The 19,420-nt window shown below is 53.2% G+C and overlaps 2 protein-coding genes across 3 annotated transcripts in view; one reads left to right on the forward strand and one right to left on the reverse strand.

The window, feature by feature from the left end:
• Positions 1-72: 72 nt before the first annotated feature.
• On the reverse strand, positions 73-16,655 carry GPR137C (G protein-coupled receptor 137C). Of its 2 annotated transcripts, none has more exons than XM_075503948.1 (7): positions 16,178-16,655; positions 8,537-8,580; positions 7,545-7,773; positions 4,247-4,396; positions 3,577-3,699; positions 3,323-3,438; positions 73-2,262 (listed from the first exon to the last, which is right to left on the reverse strand). In XM_075503948.1, the coding sequence occupies exons 1-7, from the start codon at positions 16,547-16,549 to the stop codon at positions 2,256-2,258; spliced, it is 1,041 nt and encodes a 346-aa protein (XP_075360063.1). In that variant the 5' UTR covers positions 16,550-16,655; the 3' UTR covers positions 73-2,255. The 2 variants fall into 2 exon arrangements, with proteins under 2 accessions (XP_075360063.1, XP_075360062.1); XM_075503947.1 differs by having other exon boundaries at positions 73-2,519; positions 16,178-16,653.
• A 509-nt stretch (positions 16,656-17,164) lies between these two features.
• Positions 17,165-19,420, forward strand: part of TXNDC16 (thioredoxin domain containing 16) — a 43,845-nt gene continuing 41,589 nt past the window's right edge. The window contains exons 1-2 of the mRNA XM_075503943.1: positions 17,165-17,181; positions 17,308-17,729. The gene's annotated coding sequence lies outside the window, so the exon portion shown is untranslated. The remainder of the gene's footprint in view (positions 17,182-17,307; positions 17,730-19,420) is intronic.

The raw sequence follows: 19,420 nt of genomic DNA on the forward strand, positions 1-19,420 counted from the left end.
TGCCATCCTAATGCCAGGAAGATCGTATTGTTGTCGTGTGCTTCAGTGCAATATGAACAATGAGCCTGTAGCCCTTTAATTTTTTATTTTTTAATTTTTTTTTTTTGCACTACACTCCTTTCCCTCCAGAGAAAAACTTAAAGTGCTCCTAGTGCTTTGGAATTTAAGCAAGAACAGGGGCCACTAGCGTCACTTACTGTCTTTGGTGACTTATGGGAGAAGAAAGAAGGGCAACGCGCCAAGCTCAGGTCCTTCATTAGCTTTGCCATAAGTCAAGCAGTGATTGAGATGGAGCAACCTGTTTCGGCACCCCAGCCAAGGGGAGGAGACAGGTCCCTCACACCGCGGAAGGTGGAGCAGCCAGGAGAGCCACAGCAGCCGGGGCAGAGCTCCTAGTTCAAGTACTAGAGCGAGAGGGAAGTGCTGCAAGCTGTCATCTCGGAGCCTGCTCTAAAAAGCAGCCCTTTTTTTTTTTTTGGGCCAGCCAGAGTGAAGCAGGTTAGCAGGGAGAGGCCCACAAGCCAGCACAGGAGACCACACAGGGACAGGGTGTTCTCAGCGTGAGAAGTGACATCTAGCTCAGTACAAGTGAGGTGGGGGATCGGGTGAGCAGGCCATACTAGTGAGCACACAGCAAGTGAGGAGAGGCCGGGGCTGCCCCAGTGCTCGGGGTCTCTCACACGCAGCGGTGGACACTGAGGCTGCCTCAGGGTCCCTCCAGAGCCCAGCCCAGTGTCCCACACCCAGAGCCAGGCAGCACCGTACCACTCCATGCACAGATAAGTGGGTCCTTCAGTGTCAGGCTTGGGTTTGACCAGCAGGAGCAGCTCTAGGCAGGTTAAAAGCAGTTCCAGTTCAGGTTGTCACTAGAGGTCAGAGCAGCTGCCCTCCCTGCACCAGTGCCTCCATCCAAGTCTGTGTCCAAAGCTGCTTCGCTCATCCCCACATCAGGCTCAGGGACAAGCCAGGAATAACATCAAGCCTCATCCCCAAGAGCCCCATGGAGCTATAGGCCAGGTCAAACTTGGCTATTTTGGTTAAAGAGAGACAGAGAAACCTCTTCCCAGACTGACCCGGCCCACTCAAACCCTGTGTACACCGTTAAGCTCTGCTGCCACAGCTGCTGTGGCTGTGGGAGGGCTGCAGGCCCCCAGCCCTGCCCCACGGCAGGGGAGGGGAGAGCAGGGAGCCCAGGGACCAGAGCTCTGCAGTGTCTGCTGCTCCCCTCTGTGACAGCAGGCCTTGCCTCCGCAACCAGACAGACACCTCCTGCACCTCGGTGGGGACCCCACCAGTTCACATTCATTTCAGGTTAAAACTCTTGGGTATCTGCTCAATGCAATTTAATACTGAGGGGGGGAAAGGGGAGCCCCACCATGGGCTAAGAGGAGGGGGGAGCAGGACTGCTCTCGCTCCCCACCGGTTAAAGCAGCCCTAGTTTTACATGCGCTTTGGGCCACACGTGTTCCTGCACGCACACTTGCTGAGCCAGCTCCAGCTCTAAGCTTCCCCAGAAGGCAGCAGCCCATAAAGCCTTGCCCCCTCACTTGACAGCAGCTACCATCCAAGCCAGCCCTCTTCCTTTGCCATAAGCTAGTGGGTTGGTTACAAGGTAGTGATCTTTACGCCAGTAGGAGCACTTGATCTCACCCTCACAGGCCTCTGCTAGGATATGCTTTGAGCTCAGCTTTGAACCCACAGTCCTAGGTAGGACAGTTCAGCAATCGGGTGAAACAAGGACCAGCAGTCAGAGCAAGACCACACACAGCCCAGAGGCATCAGCCCTGCCGGGTGTGAATATGGCACGGTACGCTTTAGCATGCGCCGCAGGAGGCCCTGCCCGTAACGCGCTCGGCTAACAGAGCTTCACACTCCCAAGTGAGTCAGGATGCAGAGTACTTCACGGAACACGTCTTTGCAGGAAGACGGTGCCTCTCCCAGCTATGGATGTGCAATTAAAAGAGTAACTAGAACAGTCTCAGACCAAGCACAGTCTGAGCAAGATTCGTTCCTTCCAAGTGTGCAGATAAAAGTGCAAATATGCATTTGATGTTTCTTTTCTAGTGAGGAAGCTCTGGTGCATTTAGCTGCCAACATCTTGAAGACCAGACCAAGAAAAAAAAGCTTCCCGAGAGTTCAGCTTCACTTTGCTACATGGTACCTTAAAGTCACAGTTCTCTTGCTTAACTGCCTGCAGCCATAGGCTCAGTCCTGCTTACAGCTGCAGCAGGTAGTGGAATGTTTGTGTCGATGAGTTAGATGCTTCAGGGAAGAAGGAAAGAGAAAACCAGGTTACAATCCTATACATGAATGCCACTTCTGGGAAGAAAGGGACCTCGCAGCCTCTTCAGTTCTGTGGTGCAGGGTATGAGCTATGGTGATTATTCATCTCCGAGCCGCCTGCGGCAAAGAGCAAGGGGGCACTGTCTGTAGCGGTTCCGCCGAGACGGGGACCCACCGCGTAGCTGTCATTCCCAGCCAGGGACCCATAGCAGCCAGAGCACTGAGGGGTGGCCAAGCTGGGAGGAGAGACAGAAAAACCAAACATGGACTCTTAGAGACGAGTAATTTGGCTGCGGCTAGTCTCCACTGCTAGGAAAAACTTCTGCTCCCAGCACTGATCCGGGTATCCAAGTCTGCAGAAGCAGGCTATGACATACAGGCACGATATCTCCAAGGAACCTGTCTTTGAGGAAACAGGTACAAGAAGAGCACCAGGCTCTACAAAAATGGTCAACAAGAGCCAGAACCTCTGAACCGCTCACTACAGCCCTGGGCAGGTAGAGTTCAGACCCCTGAGCGGCAAGCAAAGGACAGGACTGTCGCGTTTCCCCTTACAGTTTTGCTGGGGATACCTGACCATCCTCCCGCACGCCTGGTGCTCCTGCAGGGCTTTGTCCCAGTTGGCTCCCAGAGACCACCTCCCTCCCAGGACTTCACCACCTCTCACTGTCCACTGGAGAAACTCCTCTGGAGGTCACTTAAGAGCCCTCTGCCCCCACAGCTGAGGAAGGATCCTAGCAAGATCAGCCCTCCTGGATGAGGCCTCCTGTCTGTAGCCACTGCATATTTCTACCTGTGAGCACCCAGCACGATATCCACCTCTCAGAGCTGGTCACTTCTGTCTAATAAAAATAGCTCCTTGTGAGCTGCAGAAGGGAACAAAATCAAGCTCAGTCAGAAGGCTCCTTGCCCCATCCACCTTGCCCAAGCTGCCTCTTACACCAAAACTTTTTCCTACGAGCAGAAGCCACAAGCTCTGTCGCTTCCACACAGGGCAGCGGAATGGCAGCTGTGCTTTCACTTGCCCAGCAATGCTTACCCTCCTTCTCTGGCCCCAAGCCGTGACAAGTCGTCATCGCTGTCGTAGCGCCTCGGATTGTCAAAGAAGTAGGCTCTGGAGCTGTAACTGTGACTATTGACCATCCCCGCTGGAGTCTGTTAAAGAGAAAAGAGTTAGGCCAGAAGCGAGATATTTCTGACAGTCTTCCTAAAGGCCTGCCGCCCCACCCCAGGCACTTTGGAGCTCCTCCCTGCACAGGGGTACTCGAGCTACAGCGGCTTGCTCAGGCCTACCAAGTTCTGACTCAGTCTCTGAGCCCGGAAGAACAGCACCACGAAAGTCGTTGGCACCAGCTCCCAGAGGAAGAGGACCACTCCAAACACTACGTATTCTTCACCGCTCACTTCCACATGCACCTGTGGAGAGAAGTTAAGAGGTCTCTGTATAATCCTAGCCATCAGCAGAGCTACACAGCTCCCAAAGCTGGACACAGCCCACAGCTTAGAACTAGGAACGCAGAGAAACCCTTATGAAGGCAGGAGTCCCTAAACCAGAATAGTGACCCCTACCTGACTGCTGCTACTGTTTTTAGTGAGATAGTTCTCTTCAGTGTGCTACCAGGGTACTGTTAGCTCCCTCCCCACACCAATGACTCTCCCTTGCACACAGCCACACCTGATTAAGCATTGCTTTTCTGCTCTAGTTTACTTGTTCCTCTTCTCCCCCAAAAGAAGAGTTGGCAGGCTGAAGTTGAAGAGGACAATAGGGAATCCCTCCTGAAGAAATACCCAGATAGAGGAAGATTCAGGTTTGCTCTGGTGGAGAGATCAAGCAGGGCTTCTGAAGGCAGAAAGCCAGCGCTCATTGGGAATTCACCCTCTTCACCTGCACAGGCCCTCACAGGACAGTACAGTAACTGCCTTTCACTTTACTAGCCCTGGACTGGGGGTCACAGACGCTTACCTTGTCTGAAAGGTTGTCCCAGCCATAGTTAAAAGGACCAGGAACACTGTCTGGAGATATGGCCACAGCTACCAGGTTATAGCAAGCCCTTGAGGAATACAGAAGAGCGACTACAGATCCCACAAGAATAGCCTGGCAGACAGATGTTCCCTAGAACAGGAAGAAAAAAAGTTTTAATACAGACCTTCCTACAGAGCTGCGATTCCCCCCCCCCGCCCCCCTTAAATGCATGAGAAGCTGTGCAGGCAGGAATGCCCTAGAACATTTGTATGTTATTGCTAAAATATTCAGAGCTGGTTAAGAGCTTCCTTGTGTGGCGAGTTCACTGCAGTAGCAGAGCTATACAGCCCGTGCCACCAGGGAGGAGGGAAGACTCAAGGCACAGGAGTGTCATTCTCAGGATCTTATCAGTCAGCTTCAAACCGGTGGTCCAGAGAGATGCTATCCCACCCACTGCCTTACTGCAGTAGTCTCCAGAAGGCCAACCAACAACCATTAAGAAAATAGTCTTGCTGCTTCTACACCCCGATCAGACGCTGCAGCAGACATGTCCACCCAGCTCGTTCACTCTGCAGCAGTTTGGCACCCCTGACATTGAACACAACATTTGTCTAGGAAAGAAGCTCAAGTATTTGGGGTAGGCAACTCTAAGAACAGGCAGAAAGCCCCAGCACCTGAACCCCAGCGCTGCTGTGGGACACACCAGCTTTGCTGTACACAGAGCAGCGTGCTGCAGGGTGGCTAGATGTTGCGGGACCTGTGCCTCCTGCTAGCTGTCCTGCGCTGGTGAAGAGGGGCTTTCTCCACAGTGTTTCAGATGCTTGCTGTCAGAGGGATAGCTGCATGAGGTACCTGAAGGTCACAGTACCCACCTTTCCTGGACAGCTAGCCATGGGACAGGAAGCTACTTGAAGATCTGCAAAGCATCTCCATTTCTCTGCTAAATACATCCGTGAAGCCTTTTAACAGCTACTGGTAGCCACCAATCACTGCACAGCAGAAGCCAGTAAGTGGGCACACAAACACATCTCAGCAGCTGACTTGCCATTGTATTTAGGGAGACGATCAGCTCCAGAAGCACATCTCATTGACCCTCCTCATCCAAGCTACGGCTACGCTAGCTCCATTTTCCTAGCTTTACAGCACTTGTTCAAGACTGTCTCTTGGAAAAGTCAGCATGAAAGTGCTGCTAACAGACAAGTCCCTGTGGCACCATCGAAGCACAAGAATGCAGCCTGCTCTAGTGCTGTTAGCTGAGCCCTTGGTATTCAGGACAGCAGAATAAGAGGCAGAAAGGCTAGTGAAGCAAGTCTCCAGCTGACAAGGACCACGGTATAGGACCTGGCAGCAGCTCAATAGCACAGCCTCCTTCTCAAGTGTCAAATGGCTCCAACCTTCCTACCTTCAGTGGAGGCAGCAGCCTCACCGGGCCCCTCCAGCCTTGCTGTATTGTTTTGAGTCAGCAGGTTCGCAGCTGGAGTTCAGGAGGCAGGACAGCCTTTTCAGGCATTTCTGTAACACTTCTGCTCATCCCCACCCTATTTTTGCAGCTCGTCCACAACACAATGTCAGGGAATGCCTCCAAGGCAGGGAAGGGAGACAGCATTTGAATGCAAGAGACCTCTACCAGACAGTCAGGTTGAGTATTCCACCTGAGAGCAGGCTTCTCTAGAGCATGTTGTACAAGAGCACAGCCCCACAGGCAGCCTCAGGCAGGTAACTAGAGGAAGTTACTGCATTTGTAAACTACTGCTGGGTGAACTTGATAAGTTAATTAGTGTCCAGAGCCAGTCAGAGCTGCATACCTGGCCCATGCAAGCAGGGATGTGAGCAGGTTCTCAGCTTAGTCATGGCTCCTCTGTCTCATTACAGATCACCTGGCTGCAATCTGCAGCCTCTGCGGATAGCTGTCACAAGACCCAGTATGGCCCACACACCCTGGATTCTGGGCAACCACCAATGCTCCCTGCTGCTTAAGAGAGCCAGACTTCTCCTAGAGAAAGCCTCAGCTTCAATCTTGACAGCACAGCTCTGGCTGTCCTCTCCAAGAGAAGGGGTAGTGGACTGCAGCCACCTGAGTGGTCATGCAGATGGTCTGCTAAGGAGCAAGGAGATGCCTCCAGCCAATGCAAGGCAGTTGGATGGATCCAGAATGTTTTTGTAGCAGTGTCTGCTGCAAGGCAGCTTGTCACCCTCTTCATTCTCTTCCTGAGCAGGGACAGAGCCATCCAACAGCCTCCAGGAGCTCTACACTCTGGGCAGCCCTCACCTGAGCCAGGCATGGCAGTGCTTTAAGACCATATAGATTCACCTGACTGAAGGCACACTGGGAATAAGGTCTCCACAGGAGGCCAGAGCCCCACCTCCTGACACCTGGAAAGAAGCAATTCAGGGCATGTGGAGTGAGGAGCTCTACTACTGGGAAAAGACAGTAGCTCAAAAGGACTAGAGCCAGGCAGCTGGCTTCCCTGAGCCTTACTATGCTCAGGTGCTCAAGTTTTTCCTACAGATGTTTCCAGGCTCATCAAGAGACTGCTGTCTGCCCTTCTCAACAGGCCAGGTCCCCACCCTGGAATCACTGCCTTTGATTAGGGGTGATATGGCTTCCCAGAGGAAGAAGAGGCAGCTCAAGTGCACACTTAATTGCAGCCTACTGCCACACTAAAATGAGACTGCCAGTGGCTTATCCACTTTCCTACCTGCTTGAGAAGAGTTGTGTATGTTCAGACCCTCAGCTGTCCTTCTGCTTTGGGGCAGGACCTACAGCAACTTCTCCTCCCCTTCTAAGATGCTCATCTCACCCAGGACAGGCAAGCACTGCCTCTGGCTCAAGCAAGCAGGCAGCTAAAGCTGGACTGCTGGGGGGATCCCCTTTGCAGAGAATTGTTATGCATCTGCCAGAGATAACAATGTGCTGCAGCCTTTACTGTCCTTAGTGACAATATACTGCAGAAACTGCATCTGCTACCCAGAGAACCCTCTCTTCCAGTCAAACCCTAAATTATCCTTCTAAACCTGAAAAGCATAAGCAGCTCATAAGTCTCCTGTTGTGCCAGCAGAGCTGCAGACAACGTATTCCCCTAAAACGCGCAGAGCCCTTCATTCCTATGGCAGGAGCACACACTTTCTGGAGAGAGAAGTTCAAGCGCTGTCACCTCCACACTGGAAGGAGTATGTGAGCAAGAGTAGCTCAGGTGCCACCAAGCCAGCGTTGCTCTGAGTAAGCACGCACAGATCCAGTTGAGAATCCAGCTGATGATTGTGCAGTTCCAGTGTAGTTGAAGAGGCATTTACTTACCTTAGACTCGAGGTAGACATTCGCTGAAGACATCTTTCCCAGTTTGCACATGCAGCAAGCCAGCGAGATGGCACAGAGGATGAAGAGGCTGTCGTTGACTAGGGCGCGGGCAAGGACTGTCCACCTCAGCTGGTTCTCCGGGACCTCACCATGGATTAACATTGCACAAGTTAAGTTCACAACTAAGAAGAGGAGGCTGGTAAATATGGAGCCCAGATACAACAGGACCCTGGAGAGATGGTGGGGGAAAAAAATGGAGTTTGAGTCAGAAAATTCTGGGCTCATTCTGCACCGCCCTCCTATCTCATCAGGCAAGAGGACATCCCAGCATGCCCAGTGCTCTGCTTGCTATGAAGATCAGACATTCCAGCAAGTTTCAGTGGTTGTATTGACAGCCCAAGTCTGCAGCTCCTTTGTTTGAGCTGCTCTTATAATGCATGAGCAGTGTAAGTAGTCATGAGTTACAAGACTCATCTTCTGACAGTCAGGCTCTTATCTTGCAGATTTTAAGTGTTGCTGTAGCTCTGCATTAACTTCAGTCAATAAGCTATGAGTCATCACAACCACTGCAACTTCTTTATTGAAAGCCACTGGAGCTTGCATTTTCCATTGTGGGTTTCCCTGGAAATGGCTAGGAAGCGCCTGGGCTGTACAAACACAGGTCCCCCCTATTGCTCAAGCCTTATCCTGCAGATCTTTTCTGGGGTGGGATAGCTCAGAATGACCTCGAGTTCATCTAGTTTGCTAGCAGCACCAGTACTGTGACACCAATGACATGTATGGAGGCATGCAGCATGTGCTTTAGCTTCCTTGGTACCCTTGAAGCTCCCAGTCCTGCTCCAAGGCACAACACCGATCCTTTGTCAGAGCACAGCTAGGTACGGCATTAGCTCTGTTCAGTCTTTGGGGTCTGAAAGTCCCATTCCTAGCACTGCAGCATGAGGTCACCTTAAGCCAACGTTAGAAGGTAACATTCAAAAAGTATCACTTACTTGTACTTGTTGAATTCAGCTGCACATTTCACTTTGAATATGACCTAGGGGAAAGATTTGCACAGCATTACTTAACATGACCTACAGTTCGCCTTTAGACTTAAAGATGTATAAGGACAGGGGAGCCAGCATCCAGCTGGACATCTTGAAGGACTCTAGATTATCTATGAGCACCAAGTCTTGCAGTGGACCCACTTGCAAGAAAGAGTGGTACTCTTTTTCTTGCAAGACCCAAGCCCAAATGTAGGTGTCCAACAGGCATAAACATATTTAATACCCCATAACACAATAATAATGGTGTTAAAATACCTTGTAAAGACAAGGACTTTTAACACCACACCTAAGGACTTCAAGCAGTGAGTTCAGCACTCAGCAGTCACTAAGATAATTTTAAAAATACATCTACTTTGCTCAGTGTTCTGTGCTGCATATTTTAGGACCTCAATCATACTTGATTTCCCTGTTAGAGAAGGCTGCTTCAGCTGCTGTGCTTTAGCAAGACAAATAGCTGATCTTAAATAGCCCCCGGTATCGGATTATGGACCTGCAGGCTGTAACAAGCACTCAGAGCTCACAGCTCCTCCACCCTTAAGATGTTTGTAGGCCAAACACACCTGAAAAGTAACTCTGAGAGGGTAGGAAGTCCTCCAGAGGTGGAAGGCCCAGCCTGCCAAGTTGCATGGCACACTTGACAGACAGGTGTATTAGATGACAGTCAGTTATTTGCAGACTATTTCGCTCTTCAAAGCAACACACACTCTGTCCAAGAATGGATCTGGGTTCTGTGAATCTCCTCACCACACAAGGGATTAGGAGACTCAAGATGAAAGTTGCACAAGAAGGACCAGTGCTTCAAAGCAAAGGCTCACAGGCCTCTCCTCAGACTGCGGGGTACCGAAGCCATGCCTGCACCACCAGCCCTTTGGGTCAGGAAGGCTAGAGGAGAACCATCAGCTCACATTCAGGTAGCCCTACAGCACTCTTTCCAATACAGCAGACAAGCCTCCACATCCCTTTGGGCTGAACGGTGGCTCCTGCTGAAGCATACAGGGGCAGGACTTCTAGCCTAAGGAAGTATGGACAGTTTAGGAAGGTGCGGACACGCTCCCAAGTCACAGCTCAGATGGGAGCACAGCAGTCCTGCTGCAAGGGGACAGGTAACTGGTGCTCACACATGGTCAGGACAAGCAGGAGGAAAGCAGCATGCTGGCAGAGCTACATGGAGCTTGCTTGTCACACCCTGATTCAGCACTGCCATGGCAGGAACTGGGTTTTGTCCTGTGAAAAATGCAGATCCTGGTACAGACCCCACCAGGAAGGATCCCACAGCTGAGGTCACATTCCATCACAGACAAAGCTCATGTCCTGACTGGAGACTTTGAAGGAACTTGGGAAGAGGTAGAGAGCCATCTCGTCAGGTCCAGCAGGCTTCTACTTGTGGTCAGCACAAGACCACTGTAGGATCATGGCATAGGTGCGGAGGTTTAGTTTCTTTGCTTCTGCAAGGAGTCCTCCCTGTCAGCTTCCACACTGTGGCTGCAGTGAAGGATCACTCATGTCTTACAAGGCACCCTTAGTCAGCTTTTCTTCTGATGGGATTTCTTGGCTCCTGCCTCCCAGTCAGCACTGAGGTAGCAATGGCACTCTGAAGCTTCAGAAATCAGGCTCCTGCCAACAGGATTTCTAGAGAGATTTCAGGATTTGAGGGTTGTCTGATCCATTGTAGTAGTTTCAAGCATTTGAAAGCCCTCCTACAGGGCATTAGACAGCTTCAGCAACCCTGTTCTGAAAGCCAGTTTCACTGTCTGGCTCCTCTCCCCCAGTCTGAGGGAGGATGAACTCAAGAAGCACTTAGTGGGGAACAAGACAGTACTTCAGCAGAGGGAGGTATCCAGCCTCCATGGCTGAGGAGCACAGTACTACAAGGAGTCTCTGAAGCCCTCTACCCTCTTGTCCTGGCTTATACCAGCCCAGAGAAGTACAGAACTGTGGCATAATCCACTCTGAGCCCCAAAGCTCATCTGAGTGACAGGAAACCTGGGCCTTGGAAGGCCCATGTGGTGACTTCAAAACAGAAAAATCCCCAAATCCTCCTCTATCCTTAGTTTGCCTATAAGCTACATTCAAGCACTTTGGGAGTGTCAAAACAGACATCAAGGACATCCAGCTGGGAAACCTCTTGGTTCAGCACCCATTCACACAGCAGGGAAATCCTTCTGAGGTATTTGTACCTCTGCTCTGACCGCCAGAAGAGCAGACTGTAACCACAGCCTCTGAACAGCAGAGCGAGCAAGAGTCCCTGGCTTGTATTCCAGGTCATCACCCTGGGTGAGAACAGCCCCTCAGCTGAGCAGGGAAATGCCACTGGCTAACAGAAAGCAGATGCTGGCTTCCACAGCTGCAGTAGCCCTGTGCAAGCCAGTCTCCCAAGACTCTCCCCTATGGCCCTGAGGACTAAGGCACACAAAGCTGTCGCAGGGTTAAGAGTGCAATGGCAACCTGAGACTCACACTTGGACTGCTGCCACTAAAAGCAGAGGGAGACCACGGCACCAGCCTTACACTTTTATTAGCCCCTGGCTATTTAGTCCTATACCTTCAGGAAAAGAACAGACATCACTCAGTTTACAGTGGTTTTAGTTTTACTAAGACATGATAAGACTGAACGTTGCTTTTTCTTCAGAGGGGCTGGCTCAGTAGGTGACACCAGTAGTGTTCACAATGCATCTTTGGGTTCTTATCCTTGAGACAATCTTGCAAGCCTTTCAACACTGGACTAGCTCTGCTGCTTTCAAAGCCCAAGGACAGCTGATGTAGAGGGTTCTGCTGTGAAGAAGCCAGTGCAGAGTGCTCAGCAGTAGTCCTGTTCTTCAGAAACATAGGAAATACAGACCCCTGCCCTCAAACAGGTGCATTATGCCAAGTTGTTAGTAGCAACCCTTGCAAACTGAGGGTTCCTTCAGTTCCTAGCTGAGAGGCCAGCCCCAGAAGTCATGCAGTTGCCTGCTGAAAATAAGGAAGAGAGGTCTCTGCTAGCCCAGAGTAGCAGGACTGGGAACATTTACTCCTAAGCAAGCCTCTTACAACAGTTAGGCAATACTCAGTTGTCTTTCTGGAGCCACAAGTCCTTTGAGCACTTCACATCAGCCACAGACTTGGGAAGAAGGCAAGGCCAAGAAGAGCTACAGACCTCAAAGTCTCCTGTGGTGCTGGAGGCTTTTGTTTTTGTGATGAGTGGATATATTTCACAAAATTGAATACCTTGCTCACATCACTGAGCCCAGAAAGTGAACTTGCTAAGGGCATGTTCTCAGAGCATTAAGAAACACACTCATCCTTAGAAGGTGTACTGGAGGTGTCACAGCTGCTAAGAGGAGATGACAAGTGACAGACACCATATCCCACAGACAGCTCAAAAGACCACTTTCAGTACCTGTACAAGCCAGGACCTTAGTCCTAACATTGAGCCTCAGATAGCACTTCAGCTTGGTTTTGGTACAGCCATTCACAACAGACCTGAGAGATCCAGGAGAGCCAGAAACTTGTCATTGTCTGTCTGACGGAATCAAAGTCTCTTTTGCTCCATACAGAAATCATGAGTTTGGGCTCTCCAGATAAAAGACACAACCATGTCCTGCCTTGACATGAACACAGCCCACCCTCAGTTGCAAGAGCATCCACAGACAGATTAGATTCCTTCTCTTGCCACAGTCATTCAGCACCAAGCATCGGAGCAGAGCACAGACTATTTTGGGACTATACCCCATAACAAGTGTTCAAGCCCCCACCCACCCCTCAGAGGAAAAGTTGGAACTATCTGTGAGGAGGATCTGTCACCATCCCCACTAATACTGAGATCATCCTATGCCATTGTGAACACAGGGTGCAACTTGCATGTACCCTGATTTCCCAGAATAGCTGGTTGCTGGCATGGCCACCTGTTCATTTGGGAACTGTGGAGCCCATGGGAATCATCAGCTATGGGATGGAGCAGCTTTAAGTGACCCCTTACCAGCTGTCCCTCTGAGGCAGCAGGCACGTGCTAGGTGTCTGCTAGACAAGGAAGGTGGAAGAGTGCAAGAATGGATGGAGGCTTTTCCAGTTTTCCATCTGAGAAGGCAGGAAGATACAGGACAGCAGGGACAAACAGCTCCCAGGCTGGATGCTCTTTCCATGCGTGTCTGCTCCAGCGCAATTAGAGCAGCAAGGGATGAAAGAGGCTGATGTCATCCAATCAAATGGAGCACTTAAAGAAACCCAGACAGGTTAAGGGTCATGGGCACGCCAGTCTGGCGGAGCAGCCCGTCAGAGCCTCACCACTCCATCAGAAGGCCTTACTCATGGTTGCACACAGTTGCTGACTCCCAAGTGAGGCAAGGATGCCAAGTGCTCAAGAAGGTCTTTGAAAGGGTCAAGATGGAGGTTGTTGTGGCTACATTTCCACGTACTGTGCTCCTGACAATGACCTGGGGAAAAGCAGGAATTGGCAAGCTCTTGGGAAAGGTAGCATTGCTCAAGCAGATGTCTAGCTGGCAGCAGAGGAGCTATTCCAAAAGCAAGGCAGAGAAGCACCCTGCGTTAGATATCTGAGCCCTTGTTCTGCCTGTTTGAGGCAAGATTAGGAGTGGATCTGAGGAATTCTGACCTGATGTACTGCAAGCTTCAGATTTCCTGGAAAAGAACTCATTCTGTTACAAGCTGAAGCAGAAAGGAAGACACACTCCCAAGCAAAAGGCATTACACCTTTTGATGTTGCAGGTGGAAATAAGGCAGCGACAAAAAGAAGCCATCACCACCAAATAAGCATCCCACACACATTTTGTCAGGCCTCCATGTCCCCTCAGAAATCCCAGGGGCCAAGAGGGGATAGGAAAAGGATAGCCTCTCCCCACAGAAAGGAGGGACACTAGGCAGTTTCATGAGTTTTAATTTCAGCCCCAGAACAGCCTGGAGTGCAAAATAATGCTAGTTCTCCATGGGTATTTGTTGTTTCCTGGAGCTCTTCCCCCACCCAGCACCATTTCATCCTCAGCTCGTACATAGCCTGAGGAGCTCTGTAAATCAAGCAAGATTAGCTCAAATAACATTGCACAGGCCACATTTTCTTCCACTGCTTAGACAGATGCCATTTCCCCAGCATCTCCACAAAGGAGGCACTGTGTACAAAGACAATTAGCCAGGCCTTCAGCACAGAAGCAGCCCATGCTTTTATCTGAGGACATCTCAGACCAGGATGCCACCCCCAGAGTAGCAGAAGCCCAATGCCCTTCTACAGGTTGCTACCAACTGGCCCTTAAGAATTGGGAACAGGCAGGCCCTCCACAGCAGGTTCTGCTTGAAGTCACACTAGTAAAGATACCAGTCATCTCTAAATCTTGAGCCACCTCAGCTAAACTGCTGTGGTTCCACCATAGCGTCCCTCCTTCCTCCAGGTAGGGATAATTCTTGTTTAATTACACCCTAAGCCCCCTTAACAGAACTCCTCCTGTGCTTTAAGAGATGCCCTGAACACAGCCAAGCGAGGCACATCTCAGTTTGCTACCAGCACATGGCACCCTTCTGTCAAGGGAAGGATGGGCTAGTTTTATCAGCCCGTTCTCCAAGCAGAGGCAGCCAAATATCACTACTCAGCATCACTTCTTTTGTTAAAATGGAAGACAGAAAAGCACCAAGGCTTTCAGTCCACCTAGCTGTACTCTTTCTCCAAGCCTCTGGAGCTACAGCTCTTCGCCACCTACCACCACTGTGAGATCACCCACAAACACCACGAAGTGCTGGACACCCATTCTGCTTGCAACAGCCAAGTGTCAGACCCTCTCTGTAACTAAGCACGCATACCCACTTTAATAAGTCATTTTATCCTTCCCCACTCTAGATTCTGAGCTCTTATTTCCTCAGACAGGATTTCCCTTGGCTCTAGGTCTTCAAGGAGAAAGAAATGGGGTATATTCAGCCAGAGTCCACTGAAAAACAGGTATCGTGGGAGGAAGGGAAGCCTGAGAACCTATTGGAATTTACTTTGCCGTTCTTTAAAGGAGCCTTTTAACAAGCGTGCAAAGAGGCAAATCTGCTGTCAAGTCCAGTGACTTGGAGGAAAACAGAAATCCAGCCACTTTGTGGCACCAGAACATGGGATCCCTTCCTCAGCTTGCCTTTCAAGGAACACAAACACCTACTAGTCAGAGCAATTGGTAGGTCAGGCTCCCTTTAACAGACAAGATGGATTATGCACACTATGCACCATTTGTTATTTTGCTGCCACTCGATCGGCAGCATATCTAACATCAACAGCTTTTGCAACGGGCAGTTTACCCCAGCTTCCAGGTGTTTGTGTCAGAGGGGGAAGAACCAAAAGAGCTGAACAACCCAATTGCTCCAAGTCTCACATTATCATGTGAATGTTGATGTCCTCGGGAAAATGAAATCATAACTCCCATCAGTGACACATCGGAGCGATGGAGCGATTTCGCTGTGTGTTAGCGATTCCTTTGTGAGGCTGGCGAACAGCTGAGAGCTGCAGAGCAAAGAATCTGAACAACAACAACAAAGCTGGAAGGAAAGTACTGCCTATTTATGAAACAAGTCACCAAACTGGAAGGCAGGCAAGCAAAGGGCTGCTCACGAGAAACTGGAGCAGAAACAAAATATTCAGAAGAGGAAGGGGAGGGAAGAGCTAAGGCTTTAAAAGATAAAGACAAGTGAAAGGACTAGAGAAAGGAGGATAAAAATCACAAAACAAGTGATGGGAAACCCAGAAAAGGAGGAATCCAGCTCGGCAGCAATAATAACAGGCAGCTCCGCACTGTCCCAGTAGCGATCATTGTGCTAGGAAGGGGCCCACCTCTCCAGCCCCAGGCTGTTGTCTGGGGAGGCAGAGGGATCTCAGGGTTTTTGTCTGACAACAAGCTGCAGAACAACAAGCCCAGTTCACAGCGGAGCGGAGAGATGGAGAGAAGGAGGGAGCGCAGCAACAATAGCAGAAGAGGCTCTAGCTGGTGACGTAATGGTTGGCATCAATCCAGGCCAGAGCAGCCCCTGCTGCTGCCACTTTCTGGTCCCCTTTAGAGAAGGGGAATCAATTAAAAAAAGATGTAAAACAGTCTCCCAAGAGAACCCCCGTGGCACTGACACCCCTCGTAGGGTTGCAAAGGGGAAAACCCCACCCGGGAGCAGGGCACATCTCTGCACCCCCCCAAGCCCAGATTCAGGGCATGTGCCTGCCTGCCCCCCCCCACCCTACAGCACCTGCAGCCAAGGCACACCCCGGCACCCCACCACCCTGACGCCAAGATTTGGGACACACTTTTTGTTTAACCCCCCCCCCAATTCCACCCCCCCCCCCCCCAAGCCTGGATTCAGGGCATAATCTCTGTGCCTCCCCCCAAGCCTGGATTCAGGGCACAACCCTGCATCTCCCCAACCTGCCTCAAAGCCGACATTGAGGGCAGACCTCTCGGCACCCTTTCCCACCGAGCCTGCTCAGGGCACACCTCCACACCCTCCATCCCACCCCAAAGCCTGGCTTCAGGGCACACTGCAAGTTCAGGGGGGTGGCTGAAGAGGAACCTTTAGCCCCGGCGTCCTGCAGGGTGGGGGGTTCGGTGTGCCCGCTCCCCCCCCCCCCCCAAAAAACAAAACTTACCTCAGCGAAATAGAGGTTGAGGAGGCAGAGGCTGGAGAAGAGCAGGCAGCCGGGCAGGCAGTAGAGGAGCCAGTGGGCGAAGGGCTGCTGGAGGCGGAGGGCCTGCAGGGAGTTCTGCAGGTAGAAGGAGAAGAGGGTGGTCCTGAGGGCTGCCCAGAGCAGGCAGAGGAAGAGGCAGAGCGTGTGGTAGCTCAACCGCCGCTCCCGGTAGTAGAGGAGCAGCCAGAGCTGCAGGTAGGCGAAGAGGAAGAGGGCGGCGTAGAGCGCCGTGTGCAGCACGGTCAGCCCCAGCTCCACCGCGTAGGGCACGGCGGCCCCCTCAGCCAGGGCCGCCCCCTCAGCGAGGGCCGCCGCCGCCGCCGTCGCGCTCATGGGGCAGCGGGAGGCAACGGCCCGCCAACGGTCGCCGCGCGCGCCCGCCCCGCCCCTCCCCTCAGCCCCGGCTGGACACCCCCATGCAACAAAGGGGAGCCCCCCTCCCGCCTCCCGCCGCCCGCCCTCCTGGCTGCGCGGCGCGCCCGCCCGCCGCCAAACAACTCTCTGCCGGGGACAATCAGCTGAGCCCGATTATTTGAGGCGCTCGCTCCTGACAGCGCGCGCTCCCCATTGGCTCCCCGCCGGCCCGCCCCCACCGCGCCCATCCGCCGCGCCGAGTGGTCGCCGCCGCCTGTCACTCACGGCCGCCCCCGTGGGTCGCCTCTTGCTTCTTGGGTTGCCGCCGCCGCCCGCCTTCCCCCCCCCCCCCCCCCCACCCCGGACTCCTCTCCCGCCCCGCCTACCGCCAGCGGCGGGCGGAGGCACCGCCTCCCGCGCTCCCGCCCCCGCCCCTCCCGCCCTCCCGGGGGCGGGGCGGAGCGCGCGCGGCGCCGCTGGGTCTCGCGGCGGGGGGCGCGCGCGGGCGGCGGCGGCCGTGAGGGCGGCTGAGGGGAGCGGGCTGCGGCGGGGGGCCGGCAGCTCCCGGGGCGGCCCCGGGCAGCCCCGAGCCACTGGGGACGGCTCCGGGGGTCCCCGCAGCAGTCGGGGCAGAGAGCCTCCGCCTGGCGGGGTGGGCTCCGGCAGCGCTGTACCTCCGGGAGCCGGTCTGGGGTTCCTGCAGGGAGCGGGGAGCTTTCCCAGAGGGGGCCCCGGAGCTGCCGGGGGGGATCTGGGCACCCCCAGCGGCCTGCGTGGGTTTGCGGGAGGAAGCCCCGCTGCCGTAGGTGCAGCCTGCGGTGTTGTCTCTTCCGTTACGGGCAGCGATCCCTGTGGCGGTGGGGAAGGGGCAGGGATCGTAGCGGTCAGGTGAGCAGCTGAGAGACCCCTGCCACCAAGAGATCTCAGCTCGGGTCTCAGAGATCCCACCGCTGGAAGGGCCGGACTGGCACAGACCTGCCAGCTTTATTTCTGGCATCCCATTGCCAGTGTGTGGGACGAGGCCGCCTCGCAGATTCTCCAGCTGTACAGCCGGGCCGCCGACCCCAGGGGGCTGCTGGGGCCAAGGGGAGACCTCCATGCATGACGCTCTTCTAGCAGCCGTGGTGGAGGGACAAGGACTTCAGCTGAGGACACCCAGGTAGGTGACATCCCTAAGCCATCTTGGAGGCAGCTCAGCAATGTCCGTCATCACAGTGCCAGCTGCTTTCCAGGGACTTTGGGGGGCTGGTCCCCAGGGACAGACTAAATAGGGGCAGTGGTGCAGGAGCAGTGGGTGATGCTGCGGGCTGGCTGCCGTGCACGGGCATTGAAGCGCTCCTCTCCCGGTGTGGGCAGAGGGAAAGGCTGCCGCGTGTCCCTCCTGCAGCCTTGGCTAGCAAGCCAGGCCCAGCGGGGCTACTGGATGCTGGGAAGTGGGACCTGGAAGTGAAAATGAAAGTGAAACTCTCTGGGAAGTGGCAGGAGATGGGGCAGCGTGGGAGCAGCACTGCAAAGAAACCAGCCAGGCAAAGCACGCTGGGCAGCAGGCTGGGATGCGCTTTGATGTCGCTGTGTTTCCCACCTCTGCTGACGATCCTTGAGAAGGATCCCTGCGCTGCAAGATGCTGCTCCCGCGGCTCACCGCAGCCGCCCCTGTAGGCACCCTCGTCCCCTGACTGCAGGCCCATATCTTGCATTTGCGCTGAAAATCAGGCAGGTTCGATGCAGGGGGTCAGAGGCTGGGGGAGAGGTGGCGGTGCAGAGTGGAGCTCCGTTATCATCCGACACGGTGTGCCAGATATGCCTCCGGTCTCATGAGCTGCCCCGGCACGGATTTGCACCGCGGGCTGATTATGCAGCAATCCGCAACGTCCTTAAAATGCTGCTGGTTGAAAAGTGTACCTGCCTGTGCACAAAAGGCCTGGCAGTGCTCCGGCTTGAAACAGCGTTTGTGGATAAATGCAGGATAAATACCTCTGCAGCGAGGCTCTGGTTTCTGGCTGGAAGCAGTGCATGAATCTGCTTTGGGTCCTGGCATCGCAGCCTGGCAGGGAGGCTTGTCGGAGCGTCCAGCACGGGTGGAAACATATTCCCGCAAGCTGTAGGGTCATGGCCACCGCAGCACATGATGGCGGGGCACGGCTGTAGGGGCCTCGCAGTTGCAGGTTGCAACCCCTGCCTCCTCCACAGGCTGCTGGGGAGAAGGGCCGGGTGGGAATGGCCAACAGGTATTTCGGACCGATGATCGCAGGCCCATCCCAAAGCGATGGAGAACAATCTCAGCGCTGTCCCAGCTCCAAACGCTGGGAAACTGCAGCTTCTTGACCTTATTCAAGTCAGCTGGATCAAAGAACTTGCCTTTGGAAAATTTGAAAGGAGCTGGGTTGAGCTCTGTTCCAGCAAAACTGGGTAGTGATAATTAACCTGACTTGTCTGCTGCTTAGGAGAAGGCTGGTGCTGGCCACTTTTTCAAAGGTGAGCAGGGAAGGGAAGCGTGTAGTGAAAAATATGCAAAATAATGCAATATGTGGTAAGGAAGGGAGGTTATTGCTGGGCAGCCATAGGATTCCATAAAACTAACACATAACCTCACCCGGGAGAAAAAGACGACTTAAATATTGCTTGACATAAGCAGTATTTCGGCAGTTGTCAGCAGTATATGTCAACAGTTGTCAGGCATGCGACTTGGACTTGCGTGGTCTTCTGATGAATTAAAAACCCACGGGACAAACCTAGCCCCCCCCCAGGCAGTGAAGTGGCCCCAGGGTGACAGTTTCACATAGTGGGTGGTCACTGGAGAGTCAGCGTCATCCAGATATGCTTCAGTGGGATCCCCGGGATGCCTTCTTT

The sequence above is a fragment of the Mycteria americana genome, chromosome 5 (genome assembly GCF_035582795.1).
Source record: "Mycteria americana isolate JAX WOST 10 ecotype Jacksonville Zoo and Gardens chromosome 5, USCA_MyAme_1.0, whole genome shotgun sequence".
Classification (NCBI taxonomy): domain Eukaryota; kingdom Metazoa; phylum Chordata; class Aves; order Ciconiiformes; family Ciconiidae; genus Mycteria; species Mycteria americana.